The 16,922-nt window shown below is 34.9% G+C and overlaps 1 protein-coding gene across 4 annotated transcripts in view; it reads right to left on the bottom strand.

Annotated features, from left to right (window-relative positions):
• Positions 1–16,922, bottom strand: part of NUBPL (NUBP iron-sulfur cluster assembly factor, mitochondrial) — a 294,710-nt gene that overhangs the window by 151,636 nt on the left and 126,152 nt on the right. For all 4 annotated transcript variants that reach the window (XR_005654429.1, XM_039870497.1, XM_039870496.1 and 1 more), the window contains exon 9: positions 676–796. Coding sequence is in view for 3 of the 4 variants with exons in the window: in XM_039870497.1 (XP_039726431.1) it covers positions 676–796 (121 nt within the window). In the remaining variant the exon portion in view is untranslated. The remainder of the gene's footprint in view (positions 1–675; positions 797–16,922) is intronic.

Genomic DNA, 16,922 nt, shown 5'->3' with positions numbered 1-16,922 from the left:
TTTAAAATCATGTTTTATCCAAATTCTGTGTTTTGCTCACTTAACACATGATTTTATTTCTCCTTATAACACTAATTAATCCTTCAATTCAATAACATGAACAGTAGATACATACAATGTAAATTTCAGGTTCTGTGCTATATAGACATGGCAGACACATATAAAAAGATTACAGTATACAGAAAATATTGTCCTTCTAGAACAAGACTGATAAATTCAGAACTGATAAGGGAGGCATTTTTTTCATATACACTAAGAATGGACACTTCCAAAGGCTGCTACAACACACTGAACAGGTATTTCCATATATACTGTTTATACTGAGAGATGTGTTCCCAACTTAGCAAACAAACTGATGACCATTACTTAAATATGGGCTTCAAATTACAGTACTCAGACTACAAAACTCTCTTCTTAAATTCAAGTTATAGAAAGTTTTTTATCAATAGCAGAAGTTACCAAAATTGGCAGAACTTCCTATTTAAAGACTTCCACTAATGAAGTATTATAAAAAGCTAAAGAAAAGTTAGCACATAAAACTGCGCTTTACTAACTTAACATAAAAAACATAGCCAAAAGCAATTTATCATTTTCCAAGACACTCTTCATTACCATGCCTTATCTCCACTTTCCCTTCTGCCACTTCCTCTGCAAAAGAATATTCTTTGGTCTTACCTAGAACATCAAGATCAAGGGTCTGTGCTAGTCTCCTTGCACCATCAGCACCAAAAATATGAGTTTTGTGTTTACATTTTGGACACTGGAAAACACTCATATTTTGGACAAGGCCCAGAACCTAGAATAATAAAAACACTGCAATCAAAACAAAATTAAACCGAATCTCAATCCATATTTCAACAAGTTTTTATCGTGTACATAGTAGGTTCCAATGATACAATGACAAATAAGTTATGGTATCTGTTCTCAAGGAATTCACAAGCTAGTGGAGGAGCAAGACACATGTAATTTAATTAACTTTAATGTGATAAATACTAATGAAATATAAATAAAAGGGATTAAAAAATTCTGTCTGGGAAGAATAAGAGGAATCTCTGAGGTGCCTATAGAGAACTATTTCTTGAGGTTGAGGATGAGAAGAGGGGTTGACGCCTACAGCAGGAATTCTAGACAGAGAGAAGAGCACAAGCCAAGGAAATGAAAAATAATGTGTGTGGCCTATTTGGACTGCAACCAAGCGGGGATTAAGGCAAAAGCTGGTTTGGTAAGGAAAGTCAGGGTCAGATGGTAAGGTGCTAAATGTCATCCATGTAACTGAGACTTTTTTCTTGAGACAACAAAAAACCACAAAAGGTTTTTAAAACTGGTATTAAAGAGGTAATGTTACACAATCAGATATGTGTTTTGGGAATTTAGTTCTGATGGCAATATGGAAAAAATAAGCAGAAGAAACACAGGAAAATAGCTAAGAGGCTGACTGTGGACAAAGCCTAATAGTAAATAACGGCTAACATGTAATGAGTGCTTATTATATGCCAGGTACTGGGATAAGTGCTTTAAATGCACCATCTTATTTATTCCTCACAGGAACTTTAAGAGATGGGTATTTTATCATCCCCATTCTATAGATGAGAAAACTGAAATAGTTAGTGAAAGACTAAAACTCAGTTCTTATCAGAATGCTACCTTTTGAAACAAAAATTTAAAGCCTTGTATAAAGTATCCATCTCCTTCTGAGCACAGCTTCCAGCACAAAATAGATACTTCATAAACATTTATTGAATAAATAGGCTCTGCAAATATAATACTCATTCGTGCTCTTTTTAATCCCACTTCTTATTGATGGGAAGCAGTAATTCTCTTCTATCAAAGGCTTACAGATAATGTCTGTATCATCCTATTGATTCCATCTATAAGATTATCAATTATAAAAGACATCTTTATTAGGATATTTGCATTTTGCATGAAGAACAGCACTAACTGCCCACAATGAAACATATAAACAAGAAGGCGATCAAACTTGTTATTCTTCCTGAAAAAGGAAACAGAAAAAGTTTCACACAACACATTTAAATGAAGGTAAACAGTGAGGGACATAAATATGTAGTTAAGCATTTTCCAAGCATCTAATACATGCCCTTTTGCTGATGCAAAGTATATCACAAAAAAAAATCAGTGTGTTTTGATAATTCAGTATCATCTCCAGAAGCTAAAAGAAAACACAGCTTAATATCACACAGCTTGTTTATTCACTAGGTCTATATAATAAACTCATTGCTTGGACAGTTTTACTGCCATTTATGTTAAATGTGATATATCCCCTGCTGTAGGGCTTTCAATTTAAAAAAAAATCACTCGAGAAATGGAAAAAGGAAAAACACTTTAAAAACATGAAAATTTAGGTGAGGGTATATTCCAATCCAGAGACAATGGGAAAAGCATTCCTACTCTGGAACTTCTTAGACTGCCCAAGACACAGAGGCACAGAGCAACAATGCATTTGTAGTTTGTGTGAACAACTCTCTAAGGACTAAATATATATATCTAAGACATGTTCTCTATAGATACTACGTAAATGTCACAAACATAAATCTATAACCAAACTTGATATTTAATGAGCTCCTATTATATGCCAGTAACTGCGCTAAACAGAAGCAGCCATAGACAGTGGTGAGCAAAGCAGACCTGATCCTTGCCCTCTTAGAGCTCGCATGCTAATTGGAAAAACAGATTGAACAAATAATAGTGAAACAATCTACTTTAAAAACTGAAACAGCTTCTCTAAAAGCAAAGCAACAAAGTATGAGAGCACAGAAAAGAGAAGACTCTATCTACCCTGGGAGTCACAGAGGACTTCGTGAAGAAATATTTGATCTAAAAAACACTCAAGACAGAAGTAGGGAACACATGTCTTCTTCCAGGAAATGAAAGAGCAGTATGGTTGAGGTATGGTGTGACTGGCACGACATGAGGTAGGGCTTGTAGGCCATGTTAGGTGTCTGGGTTACATGAGTGCAAAGTGAAGCCACTGAAGCCACTGAAGGTTTTTAGCAAGAGAGACCACTATGCCTGTAGTTCTGCTAGACTCATTTCTCAGACTGTAGGCTTTTAAAAACATGGACTAGAAAAACTAAAATGACTTGTCTTTGTGTGTTTATTTTCTTAGACAAATACAAATCCAGGGCTGTATTCTCTGAAATCAGTCATTTCAGAGGTGGTAATTTTTAATGCTGTCTAAAATATTCCAGTTCTTCTCCTGGGCACAAGGTTAGAGTTTTTCTTCTCTGCGCAAGGTTAGGTGAGGACATGTAATTTGTTGGGACAATGAAATGTGAGCAAAAGGAACATGTGTCACATCTCGGCAGAAGCTTTAAGTGCCAATTCCCCATTATCTTTCCCTTTGTCCCTGTGATCAGCAAGCTTTCAAAAGTGCTGCTCCAAAAGTGCAGAGTAAGAACAGCGCCGAGGAGTGTTGAAGCCAAACTATATAGCACGAGGGAAAAAAACTACTGTTGTTTTAAGCTACTGAAATTTGAAGATTGTTAGCATACACACATAACCCAGCCCATCTTGGCTAAAACAAGGGTGTAGGAAAAAAATACTGAAATTTTGATTTCTGTTTTGTGATTTCCTTTTTAAATTCAATTTTGTGTGTGTGTTTTAATCAAAACAACATGCGGATGCAGTTATATATGTATACTATAGATACTATATGTAATTTATTAATAAATAAATATATGCTCAAACATCATTTCCTGATAAGGATGTATAATCAAAAAATTTAAAGATAATCCTCTATGTTTGAATTCAGAGGTTTTGACAACTAAGCTTGGCTCTATTACTGATAATATGTAACTTCTAGTTTAAAGAAAAATGCCTTAATACTGCACACTACATTATCTTTTTAAAAAAAATTTATTGGGGTGACATTGACTAATAAAATTATATAGGTTTCAAGTGTCCAATTCAATCATACATCACATGTATACTGCATTATGTGTTTATCACTCAAAGTTAAATTTCCTTCCATCACCATATATTTGACCTCCTCTCCCTCCTCTTCTCCCCCTTTCCATCTGGGAACCATTAAACTATTGTCTGTGTCTATGAGTCTCTGTTTGTTTGTCTTGTTCGTTTGTTGCTTTTGGTTTTATATCCCACATATGAATGAACTCACACATTTATCAACCTTTTCTATCTTATTTTGCTTAGCATGATAATCTCAAGATCCATCCATGTTGTTGCAAATAGTAGTATTTCATCTTTTCTTATGGCTCAGTAATTTCCATTTTATACATGTAGCACATCTTTATCCAATAATCTATCGAAGGTCGTTTTGGTTGTTTCTATGATTATCTTGAATAAACTAATTCCATTAACCAGAATTCTCTCATCTTAAGACTTCCCACACGTATATTAATTTGCTTAGAAAACAAGAAAAGAAAAGAAAAGTTGTAATGGAACAGAACAGAGAGCCCAGGGCAGACTCACAACGAAAGTCACTGATTTACTATGGAGATGACATAGCACTGCATGTTAATTGGTTATCCGTATGGAAAATAAAAAATCTTAACCCCCCATACACAAAAATTAATTCCAGATGTATTATAGAGTTAAATGAGAAAGGTAAAATAATAACACTTTCAGAAGAAAACAGGAGACTATACTTATAACCTTGGAGGCAGGCAAATACTTTTCTAGCAGAACACAACAAAGCACTAAATAAACATAAATGAAAAAAATTTTTTTAAACTGGACTGCATTAAAATGAATAATTTAATCAGAAGACGTAATTAAGAGAATGAAATGATATAGAGCAGGAGATGGTATCTATAACACACATGTATGACAAAGGACTTTTATCAGGGATATGTAAAGAACTCTTATAAGTCAATAAGAAAAAATCAGATACTACAATAGAGAAATGAGCAAGAGACTTAACAGAAACTCCATAAAAGATTATATCCAAAGACCAACAAACATGAGAAAAAGTGTTTTCTTCATTTATCATCAGAGAAATGCAAATTAGAATCATAATGAGATACCATGTATTTATGCTTAAGTCCTGATTAGAATAAATGAATGTTATTAAAACAACAAACAAAAAATACCAAATGTTGGTAAGGACACAGAACAGCTACACTCATATTTTCAGTTAAGTAAGTGTAGACCGGTACAACGATTTTGGAAAAACTCTTTGGTAGTTATCTACCTAAATTTATATATGTTTATATTCTGGCATGGTAATTCCACTCTCAGTTATATATTAACAGAAATGTGAACATAACATTCATTGAAAGACATGTACAAATGTGTTCATAACAGCACTAATTATTCCCTAATGGAAAACTACCGAATGTCCATCAACAGTAAAATGAACAAATAAATTGTGGTATATTTACATAATGAAATGCTATACGGTAGTAAGAATGAAAGAACTATAGCTACAAGCAACAATATGAGTGAATCTCGCAAATATAATTTTAAGAAAAATAAGCCACACAAAATTATATACTTATTATTCCACTTATATAAAGTTCACAAACAGGCAAAACTAATCTTTGGTGTTATAATTTGAGTTCTTCTTTGGGAGTAGTGACTGAGAGGTGGCATAAGGCAGGAGCTTCTGGCATACTGGTAATGTTCTGTTTCTTGAATACAAATAATGGGTCTATTCACTTAGTAAAAATTCATTGGACGATACACTTACATTTCGTGCCCTTTTGTGTATACCATACTTCAATAAGACATTCACTTTTTTAAAAAGATGGTCATCTCAAGAATGGCCAAAAAAGCAATAAGAACAGGTAACCAAACGATGTGCATCTTATGAACCTGCACACAAAAACAATCATTTGTTTTAAATAGAAAATATTCTGTAGAACCAGAGAAGTAGCAGTAAAATTAAGATCAGGTCCTTGGGAGGAATAATCCCCTATTCTTTCCACCTGACACTCCAAGAAAAGGCCTGAAATAAAAGTCTAACCCCAGAGAAGCTCTGAAATAGTGGAGTTCTAGACTTGCAATATCTAGTAAGGTATCCATTTGTCACACATGGCCACTGAGCACCTGAAATGTAGCTAGTCTGAATTGAGATGTGCTGTAAGTATGAAATATACACTGGATATCAAAGACTTAGAGCAAGTAAAAGAATGTAAAATATCTCCATAATTTTTTTACATCTATGAGTTATTCTTTAAACTTTTTAAGCCTTTTCACAGAAGTATACCATGAATATGCATAAAAAAGTATACAAATTATAAGTGTATGACTGAATGGATTTATCATAAAGTATACCCATGTCACCATGATGCTATTAAGAAATAAAACATTGCCAGCACCCTAGAAGTCTCCTTGTATACTCTTCAAAACATGTTCCCAAAAGTATAAACTAGCTAACTGAATTCTAACACCATAAATTAATTTTGTCTGGTTTTGAACCTGATGTAAATGTAATCTGTAGTTTATTTTCATTGAGATTCTACGGTGACTCTATCACAATTATTCATTCTCTTGCTGGATCACTGTTGTCTCCAGGTGTTGGCTATTATAAATCATGCTTCTATGAATATTTTTATACATGTCATTTTTTTTGCTGGGTATTAGCTTATACATTTTCAACTTCTGTAAAAATGCCAGTTTTCCAATGAAGTTCTACCAATTTACACTCCTACCAGCAATGTATGAGAATTCTAGTTGTGCTACAGCTTCACCAACACTTGATACCTAATCAGTCTTCTTTCATTTTAGTAAATATGATGAGTTTGTTGTCATATCTCATTGTATTGGATTGTTCAAGTGTCAAGTTTGTTTATCTTGAGAACTACACGGCTCCTGTTTAAAGTTCACCAAAAGTATAGTGGAATAAGAACTGGGAGGTAGAAGTGAAGCCTTAGGCATTATACTCTAAAGGTTTCCTTTGGTTAGAGGTGGTGAAAGAAAGTTGCAGAGGTGCAGGTGCATTCCAATTTGTCTTCATTCTTCTTGACTCTGTGCCAGATCTCCTTTGCACTGTGGTTTTAATTTGCATTGACTTGATTATTAATGTTTATCGGTCATTTGCATATTCTCCTCTGTACAGTGTCTGTTTAGGTCTCTTGTCTATTTTTTCTATTATGTGTTTTTTTCTTATTGAATTTTAAGAACTCCTAGTATTTTTTAAATACAATTCCTTTGTTGGTTGACTCTCAATTTTTATATTGATTTCATGTTGAAATTACAGTATTTTTGTATATACTGAGTTAAGTACATTATTAAAAATAACTTCACCTTTATATTTCTATTGTACAGTGCTGTTGTAGACAATTTACCTCTGACTATAGAACTTTGGTAGTTCTCCTACCTAATGCTGTTTTAAGGTCTTACGATGCACAAAAACATTTATCAGGGTCTGTGATTTATGAATTTTTTTAAAAAATGAACAGAAATGAAACAATTACCTTCAAGACTATACAAGACAGATAAACTGTCAAGTTTCTTTGCTTTATACACTTCAACTGAATATAACACCTGTGGGTTATCTCCTTCTGTTCAGAAGCTCATACAACAGTCAAACACATACATATACACACACACTTAATTAAAAATGAGAAAAATTACTTATTAATGAAGGTATGCAGACTATGTGGTAGACAACTTTTTCAAAACATGGAGTCAGTTGGAAGAAAATTTTAAAGGGAGCCCTGAGTATGAAAAAGATTAGAAAACATTGCCCTATTTCATTTAAGAGTAGTCCTCTACGATCAATGAGTTTTAGACAGAGGCAGCTAATATCATAAGGAACATGAGAAGATCCATACTACTATGTTGTTCATAAAATAATTGTTCTCTTAAATAAAGAATTCATGTCCACATGACAATCTCCCACCCCCATCCTCCAAAAAGCCTTATATTCTATGAATACTTTATATGCTGTTGAGCTGTTTGTGTTTCTTGTGTATCCTATATTGTGTATCCTATGATAGCAGAAACATTAGTAAATAGATGCTTTGCCATAGCTTAATTTACATAATACCATCGAGTTGCAGCTGTAAGCATGCTCAGTCATTTTCTTACGTCTCAACAAAGTATAAGATTCTTTTTTCTTTTTACTTACGTGCCTGCCTAACAGCAGCCACCACAAACCTTTCATATGTTATTTGTAGGTTATTTGAATCCATCATTGGCTCAGAAGAGTACTTCTTTTATTAACTTTTTAAAAATTGACTCCTGAAATATCAACATTGCTCTGAAATATTGGCTTTTTGTATCTAAACATACTGAATTAAGTAGGCTCAAAGGCTCCGATTTTAATTTCTTCTTGGCATTTTAAACTCAGATTCAGGTAAGTAATAAGCAAGATTTTGAGGCCACTATATAATCCAATTTCTCAAGGTTACGATCAGGTTAAATTCTTGCTGGATGGAACCTGTCACAAGGATTAAAAGTTATGATTTAAGAAAAAAATGAGGAGGAAAAACTCTCTATTAAATAGACAATGAATAATAACTGAAACAGATTAAATTCATAAGTGCTTTTTGGTTCCTCTTAGCCTTGAACCAGTTATTGGTATTATACTCCTTGAAGCATGTATACAGATTCTACAATTTTAAAAAGTGAGATGAGTGCTCTTGTCTTTTCTTTTGGAAGTAGTCTGGCCTGGAAAGAACAATGAACAGAAAGGCCTGCACTCATGCTCCTTTCAGGAACCAACTAACTAGCTCTGGGTCCATGAGGCGTAACTCAACTTCTCTATGCCTTGAATTCTAAAATGAAGGTTTATAATGATCTCTACAGTCTACCACTATAACAATGACATTCAGAGCTATCCTTCACAGCACCACATACTAAGGTCTATGCTAAGTATTACATATATGTAATCTCATTTAACTGCCACACTGAACTATGAGACAGGTCACAAAACACTGAAGCTAAATTATTTGCTCAAGGTCACAAAGTTAGTAAATAACGAAGCCAAAATTCAAACCAGTTAGGTCATTAGTTTGTATGTGGAAGTCACCAAACAAGACGACAAGAAAATGGACTAGAGGATTTTGTTCATGGAACTAGGTGGCCTGAAACAACTGATGAGACCATACAGTTTAGTGGGATGATTTAAGAACACAGTTATAAGGGAAGACCTGATCTGCACCATCTTCACCAGTCACCGATGCAGTCTAGCCTAAGATTTCATTCCCTTTTCCTGGTCATGGAACTCCCCTTCCCCATAACACCCTCATTATACCTCATTATACCTCATTATACCTCCCGACTATCAACAGAACCTATGGCTCGTCCTCCTTTTTCAGTCCACCAGTTTCCTGTCTTCACTTGCCCACCTAGACAATCAGAACTCCAAGTGGTAATCAAATTTAATGGAGACTCCTCTTGTTCCCTGGAATCTCTGACCCTGTGATATTCCACGATGTCCACATTACTAAACCTCAATTCTGGATAATCCAAAGAAATAGCAATTAAGAATGTGAGCTCTAGAAAGCAGACTACTTACGACAGGATCTCAGTGGCCCACTAAACAGATGTATAGCCTTATGTGAGTTACTTAATCTCTCTGTATTATAGTTCCGTCATCTGCAAAATGGGGAAAATAATGTTATCTACCTCACGGAGTTACAGGGTTAGGTGAGTTTAATTCATGTAAATCAAACAGAACTGCATTCTAGTTAAAAGCATACATAAACTTCTGAGAGATTCTGGGGAAAGACAGAAATGAGCATACATCTTCAATCTCTGAGATGTAATTATGGCTGAGATGAAGAATGCTACGTACCCAGTCTTATAAAGGTTATCACTGAAGAAAAGCCATTTTTTACAAATGGAAAGATTATCCAATTGTGAAGAAGTAAGCCACATGTGATATGTCATGTGCAAATTAGTTAATATGTGTTCCTAGAAGAAATTCAGTGTTTTGTAAGGCCTTCAAAGCCAATAATGAAAGATTCTTTAGGTTAAAGAAGTACAAATTAGTAGTTGGTAGTTGGTCACGAGGATGCGGAGCATAGCAGAGGGAATGCAGTTAGCATTAATATGATGGCTAAGTGGAGGGCCAGGATAGGGAGGGAGCAATTGGGGGGATCGTTTTATGAACTATACAGATGTCTAACCAATGTACTGTATACTCAAAACTAATTTAAATAAATAATTTTTTTTAAAAAAAAGATTCTTTAAACACATCAAAAATATTGGATTTCCCAGAGTCAAGTAAGACTATCTGATGATCAGAAGAAAAACTATATTCAAGGATCAAAGGCAGAGAACAAATGTGCCACCTGCCTCTATTTTCACATAAGATTATCTATTTCTAAATTATTTTTTAAGGCAGGTAGGCTTGAGATATTAAATAAAATAGGATTTGGGGGGTTTGATAGACAAATTAGATGCTGAGAAAGCTCCAAAACAGATATTATTGAACACATGAGTTGTAAAGGCATTCAAGGGTGAAGGTGTGGAACTCCTGGTCCAAATAGATAACCTACTGCCATAAATGGTTATTCTGCCAGAAAAATAATAAACCACAATTCTGATCCTCAGAATTCTGACCCAACTTGTAGGGTCTTTGGTGATAAAAATGAAAACCAATGAAAAATGGAAAGAAAACATTGATAAGAATAATCTATTTTACATTCTAAGATCACCTAATTTTTCTTAGACAATAATATAATCATTAGCCCTTATAAATAAGTGCTAAAATATTCAAGACTATAGATGGATTTTGTTGTTGTTTTTAACCAGCAGGAAAAGTAAATCACAGGAAAAGCAAAATTTCTCTCACTCTTTTATAAAGTAAGTAACTATTTGCAAAGATAAAATAGTTACAGATTTTTCAGAATTATTTATAAGGAAAAAAAATAAGTTCAGTGATCTGCATTAGGCTTTAATATATTTGCTGCCAGGTCAACTGTAGCAATGGACAGCTAGCTATTCACCAAAATCCATGGTCTCATCTTCCTTGGCACATAGCTAACCTACATTTCTTGGGCTCCTTGAAAAATGTGATGTATAATCATGTGACTGAGTTTAATGGAATGTGAGTAGAAGTATGTGTACCATAATCAGGTCTGGTCCATAAAATTCTCCCATGTACATGCCTCTGTGTTATCTTTCTGTTCTGCCTGGCTCAAATGAGGATGGCCACAAAGGTGACCATAGAAGTTATGTTTAAAAATGGCAGAGGCTCCAATAGCCTAAATGACTTTATGGAAGAAGGCCACCCTGCTCACCTACTCATCTTCTGGTACTAGTACGTGAGCAAGAAGTAAACTTCTATTGCATTTGCATCACTATATATTTTGAGGTGCATTTATAACAACAATTAGCCTACATTAAATAATAATTTTAAATAATGCAAAATTTTAGACTTTAAATAACTTTAGCAACTTAATAAATCTATATGAAGGAAAGAGTTCAGGTTCAACTAATATACTTAAGGAATAAAGAAATCTCAAAGACAATATTCATCTAAACTTTTAAAAATTTCTCATTAAAATTCTTATTAACAAATAAAAGAACTAGTCAAAATACCTAGACCAAATACATAAAACCTGTGACTTATAAATTTATCTGCTTCATGATAATACTCTAAAAGTAATTATAATAAGTAACATTATGACATTATATTGACATTGAGTGTTTAGATTGTGCCAAACACTGGATTAACCCCTTTACATGCATTGTCTCACTTATTTCTCACCTCAATTCTGAGGGAAATACTTCTATAGTTCCCATATTGTGAATGAGAGCACTTAGGCATAGATTAAGTAACTTGTTCAGGTCATACAACTACAAAGTGACAGATCTGGGATTTGAACTCTTAGGAGCAGTCAGACTCCTAAGCTTACCCCTCTTTACTATTATGTAAAAATGCCTGCGTAAGCAATACCCTATTGCCTAAAAATTATACTATAGTAAAGTAAAAAATTATAATGAAGTTATTTAATTTACAACCATAAAAGAGGTATATACTTAAAGAATACAGCTCTTTAAGTGTTAAAAAAACATCTTTGTGTAAGAGGCCACAAATATACAGATAAATTATAAATTTGGTTCTGTGAGAAGAGATGGTCACATACATCATATGATGTGAATAGAACTAAAAAGACCAACAGCAAATCATTTTCTCTACCAGTCTCTTCCTTGCCAAACAGTTTTAAATCACAACCCTCAGAGAAAAAGGGCAGGGATTTGTAACTGGAAATCTAACCTCTAATTTCTAGTTCACTGTTGTCCTAAACAAAACAACTACCTCCTGGAAGATTTATTAAGGGCAATATAACTCTCAAAATCCCTTTGATTTTTGCCTTTTTTCCTAACCACTCTACCCTATGTAATCAATCCTTCCTTTGAAACGAAAATTACATTTATTTCCCTTTCCATGTTCATTGCTATTATTCTAGATCAGACCCTTACTGTCTATAACCTACACAAGTGTTTTTTCAATTAAAACCATTTTATGATAAAATAAATATTTTACATATTGATCCAAATAAACATACACATATATGTGTTTGTAACTGAGACCAAATCTTTATGAAATAAGTTTCTTTTCTTAAGAGCAATTTACCTGATATTGTTTAAAACTTTGGTTATATCTCTTACTATATTGATTTCATGACTTATGGTGGGTCATACCGGCAGTAGGAATAACTTTGACCATTGCAAATGCTTCCTTACTGCCTCCACACTCTCCTGTCTCCAATCCTTTCTATTCATCCCCACTAGATTAAATCCTTTCAAAGCACCATTCTAATTTTGTCTATTTCCTATCCAGCATTCTTTATAGACTCCTCTAAAAATCTCAAGAATAAAGTCTAAATTCCTTAGCCCACTGTTTAAAGTTCGACCAAACCTAGGCTTGGCACAAACACACCCAAACATATTACAGCTACAGACAAACAGAACAACCCTGAATACAGTGTGCAATTTCCGGATTCTTTTCAGACTGAATTCTGTACCTCCCCCATTCCTTGATCTGCCTATGAAAATTCTACTCCACTCATTCATTCACTATACATTTAGTGAATAGCTATATATTCTAGGCACAGAGGGAAGTTTGCAATCTCTGCTCTCACAGAGCTTACAGTATGGCACAATAAATGTGAAAGTACTGACGAATGTGAAAATTGGTTACAAAGGGGGAACTAGAGTATTATTGGATCATATACTAGAATGACCTAACCTAGTTAACAGAGTCAGAGCAAGCCTCCCAGAGAAAAAGCCATTTAATCTAAGCACCAAAGGATAAAAAGGAGTTACTAGGTAAAACGAGAAGGTAAATGTTTCTCAGAATGGCAAGGGGTGTGAGGAGAGAAATCACATGGAAATCTCAAAGAAGTGGGAGACAATCAATTTGGCTGTGGCAGAAAGAATGCAAAGCAAAGCAGTCTGGGACCTGGGGATAAATAAAATAGCAGATTATGGATGACAGTGTCTCCAGGTCAAATGTCAGTATAAGAATTTATCATATGCCTGCCATAGGCCAGGTAACTGAGAATTTAAAGATATTTAAGGCATGTTTTCTTGTTCTCCAGGAACTCACATTCTTCTGTGGAGACTGACAGGTAAACCTGTAGTGGGATAAATCAAACTAGATATATGTTCAAGCAGTTAGAGAAAGAATTATTAACCTTTTCTGACAGTTTGGAAAAAGCTTCCTAGAGGAAGTAATGCCTGAGCAGGGATTTGAAAAATGAGTATGAGTTCTGAAACTAACAGTGGCTTATCAGGCAAGGGACCAGCATGTGCAAAAGGACATTAAAAAAAATCATAGCTCTTCCATGAAAGCCCTCTTTGATAGCCCAGAGAAGAAAGTATTCTCATGTGGTATAGGGCCTCTACACCACAATAGAGTTAAGGATAGAGTCTACAGGATGATAAGGTACTTGAAGAAAAAAGCTTCATCCCCTTTTTTTTTTTAATCACCAGTGAAGCTTATTATAGTTCTTTGCTTAAAGAAGGCACTCAGTATCAGTAAATATGTATTTGTAGAATAACTAGCTATTTCTTTAATTAAAATTAACTAAGTGATCCCTTACATACAGATGGCATAAGAGAGGAAATATGCTTTAATATACTTTTCAGAAGCTCAGAAAGAGATTACCTAAGAAGGAAAGGCTGCATAGTGAAATCCCCCTGACTCTATAAGTTCAAATGGTAGGGAAAGGGCTCCAAATTGAGGTGCCTGGGCCTCCCTTGCAAAAGAAGGCAACAAAAATGGGTGAGAATGACACAACACATAAGGTACTCGCCATTAAAAATGTGTTAGGTTGAAATTTTTTATTTATTTTTTTATAGTATAGCTACAAATACTGAGATAATCAAGGATTTGGCAGAGCTAATGTCATTAAGGCCAAGAACAGATAATTTGATAGTTCATCTCTTCTCCTTCCCCCATCTGAGCCTTGCGTTTTAAGAAGCCATTTAAATTAACTTCAGACTGTTCTTGTAGACATAACTAAATCCTGCCCATACCAGTGAATTCCAATGACACCATTGTTTCCATGGTAACTAATGCATTTCAAAAGGGGAAAAAATAGAGAGCAAAACTAAAAACTAGGGGGAAAAAATGGAATAAAGTGGTATAAACAAAGCATAACATTTCTCCTTTGCATTTATAGAACACTTTCTAATTTCAAATGTTTTACCGTTACTTAGACTCCAAGGCTCTTTAAGTGTCAGAAGGATGTGAGGTCATCAAGTCCACATTCCACACATAGCTGGGATTCCCTCTACAACCGTGGCTGCGCTGTGGTTGTCCAACTGCTTACAGAGCTCATTGCTGGAAAGTTTTCACTCTCACTTGCAATGATTACTGAGCTTGTTCTACAGGTTTAAGAGAGAATTAAGACATTCTACCTTCTTTAAAAATGTTTGCTATTTATAGGCAAATAATTAAAACATAGGAGTGGAAAAGAGCTGTACAATAAAGACACAGGACAATGCCAAAAAAGCCAATATGGAGGGATTATGCATTTCCAATGACTTTCATCTCTACTTCATGATAACCACATGAACCTTTGTCATGACCAGGACTGCTCTAATTCTGCAAACATCAAATTTCTGATGACAAACAGCTCTTTCAGTCCCTAACTAACCCTACACTAGGCCTGTGAGCCTCATGCAGCCCAAGATCCTTCCCTCGGAATTCTTACTCAGGATATTTCCTTGCTAATATCCTCAACTTTTTATCCTTCAGTGGCACTTACTGAGCACTAGCCTAACGTGGACTTAGTGACCATCCATCTCTCTTCCCCATTGTTATGTTCCATAAGGGTTCTCTCTCTCACCCTCTGTACTACAGTCTACTAAAGACTCTGTCAGAACAATTATGAAATTGTTTGCCTCTTTACTTATAGAGTAGTAAGTGTCAAATGCTGCACGTAAGTGAAAATAACACGAAGACTGAAAGGCATATATGCTGAATTTGGCAGCTATGGTCATTAGACCCCCAACTAGCAAAGTGCATACAGGACCTGCCCCATGGCCATAGTTGCCTCTAGTTACAGCATCAGTTAAAATCGTCTTTTGTTATATACATGATGATAATTTATGGAGAGGGTTGGAAAACAAAAAGCTCTTGCTTCTGCTGTTTTGAAAATTTTTCCCTCAGGGATTTCTTGATGCTTCTGAGTGAGCTGGACATATGCCTCCACTCTTATCTTAAAGAATGAAGGCTGTTATCCTGACCTTGAAGTGGCAGTAACACACCATTGGTCTTATTATCTAATTTCTTCCAGATAGGATTATGGATTACTTGTTCTAATAATTTTTGGTAGATAATACCCTAACTTTTTGCTGATTTATGTTTTAAAATCTGATATAAGTAATCTTATTTAATTATCTAGGTAGGCATTACTTGTATCTTTATCTTGGAGAGCATAATAGCAAGTCACATTGTTCAAACTAAATGCTTAATTGAGACAGTTTTCCCTCCAAGGCAGGCATTTGGTTACCATTGCCTTACAATTTTTCCAACCTACCATTCACAACATAGAACACGTTGGGGGTTTTATCACTTATTTATCTACATATAAAAGCTGTCCCTAAAACACAATTTTACCTCTGTTAGTGAGAACACCCTCAGATCGTCTGGAAGGTAAACATAAAGGTATTATCCCCAGCAGGCTCCTCAGTTTTCATAAGAGCATGCTGATCTAATCCAGAGCTCCATGGCTTGTTAATGCATACAGCTGTGTACTAACTGGCAAGCGAAGACCATCTCAACTCCACTACTCCACTAATTTGTACTTTTCAGAAGCTCTTCTGAGAGAGAAATATTTATGAAAACTTCACTAAGAGTCCAACTCATTCTAATACATCACTGGATTTTATGCCATGTCATAGTCTCATTGAAGAATTTAATGAGAGTTATGAATTCTCTCCATACCAAACAAACACAAAGTGAACATACAATTTAGGAATAAGGGAGAAAGAATCATGACCCCTAAAGTTAATCCATGGGCTGAAGTCTAAAAGCTCTGCTCTAAATTGGTACAGCCGCTATGGAAAACAGTATGGAGGTTCCTCAAAAAACTAAGAATTGATCTACCATATGATCCAGCAATCCCTCTACTGGGTATTTACCACAAAGACTTAAAAATTCATATCTATAAAGATATTTGCACACCAATGTTCACAGCAGCATTGTTCACAGTGGCCAGGACATGGAAGCAACCGAAGTGCCCTACGATAGATGATTGGCTAAAGAAGCTGTGGTACATATATACAATGGAATATTACTCAGCCATAAGAAGAGATGAAATACTGCTATTTGCAACAACCTGGAAGGACCTCGAGATAATCATGCTAAGCAAAATAAGCCAGACAGAAAAAGTTGAAAATCACATGATATCACTTATATGTGGGATATAAGCCTAAAAGGAACAAATGAACAGGACAAACAAACAGAGACTCAGGGACATGGACAATAGACTAGTGGTTACCAGAGGGTAGGGGGTAGGGAAGGAGGGGAG

Source organism: Pteropus medius, unplaced genomic scaffold, assembly GCF_902729225.1.
Source record: "Pteropus medius unplaced genomic scaffold, Ma_sr-lr_union100, whole genome shotgun sequence".
Taxonomy (NCBI): domain Eukaryota; kingdom Metazoa; phylum Chordata; class Mammalia; order Chiroptera; family Pteropodidae; genus Pteropus; species Pteropus medius.
Note: the sequence above shows the minus strand (reverse complement) of the source record. Positions and strands in the feature narration are given on the sequence as shown.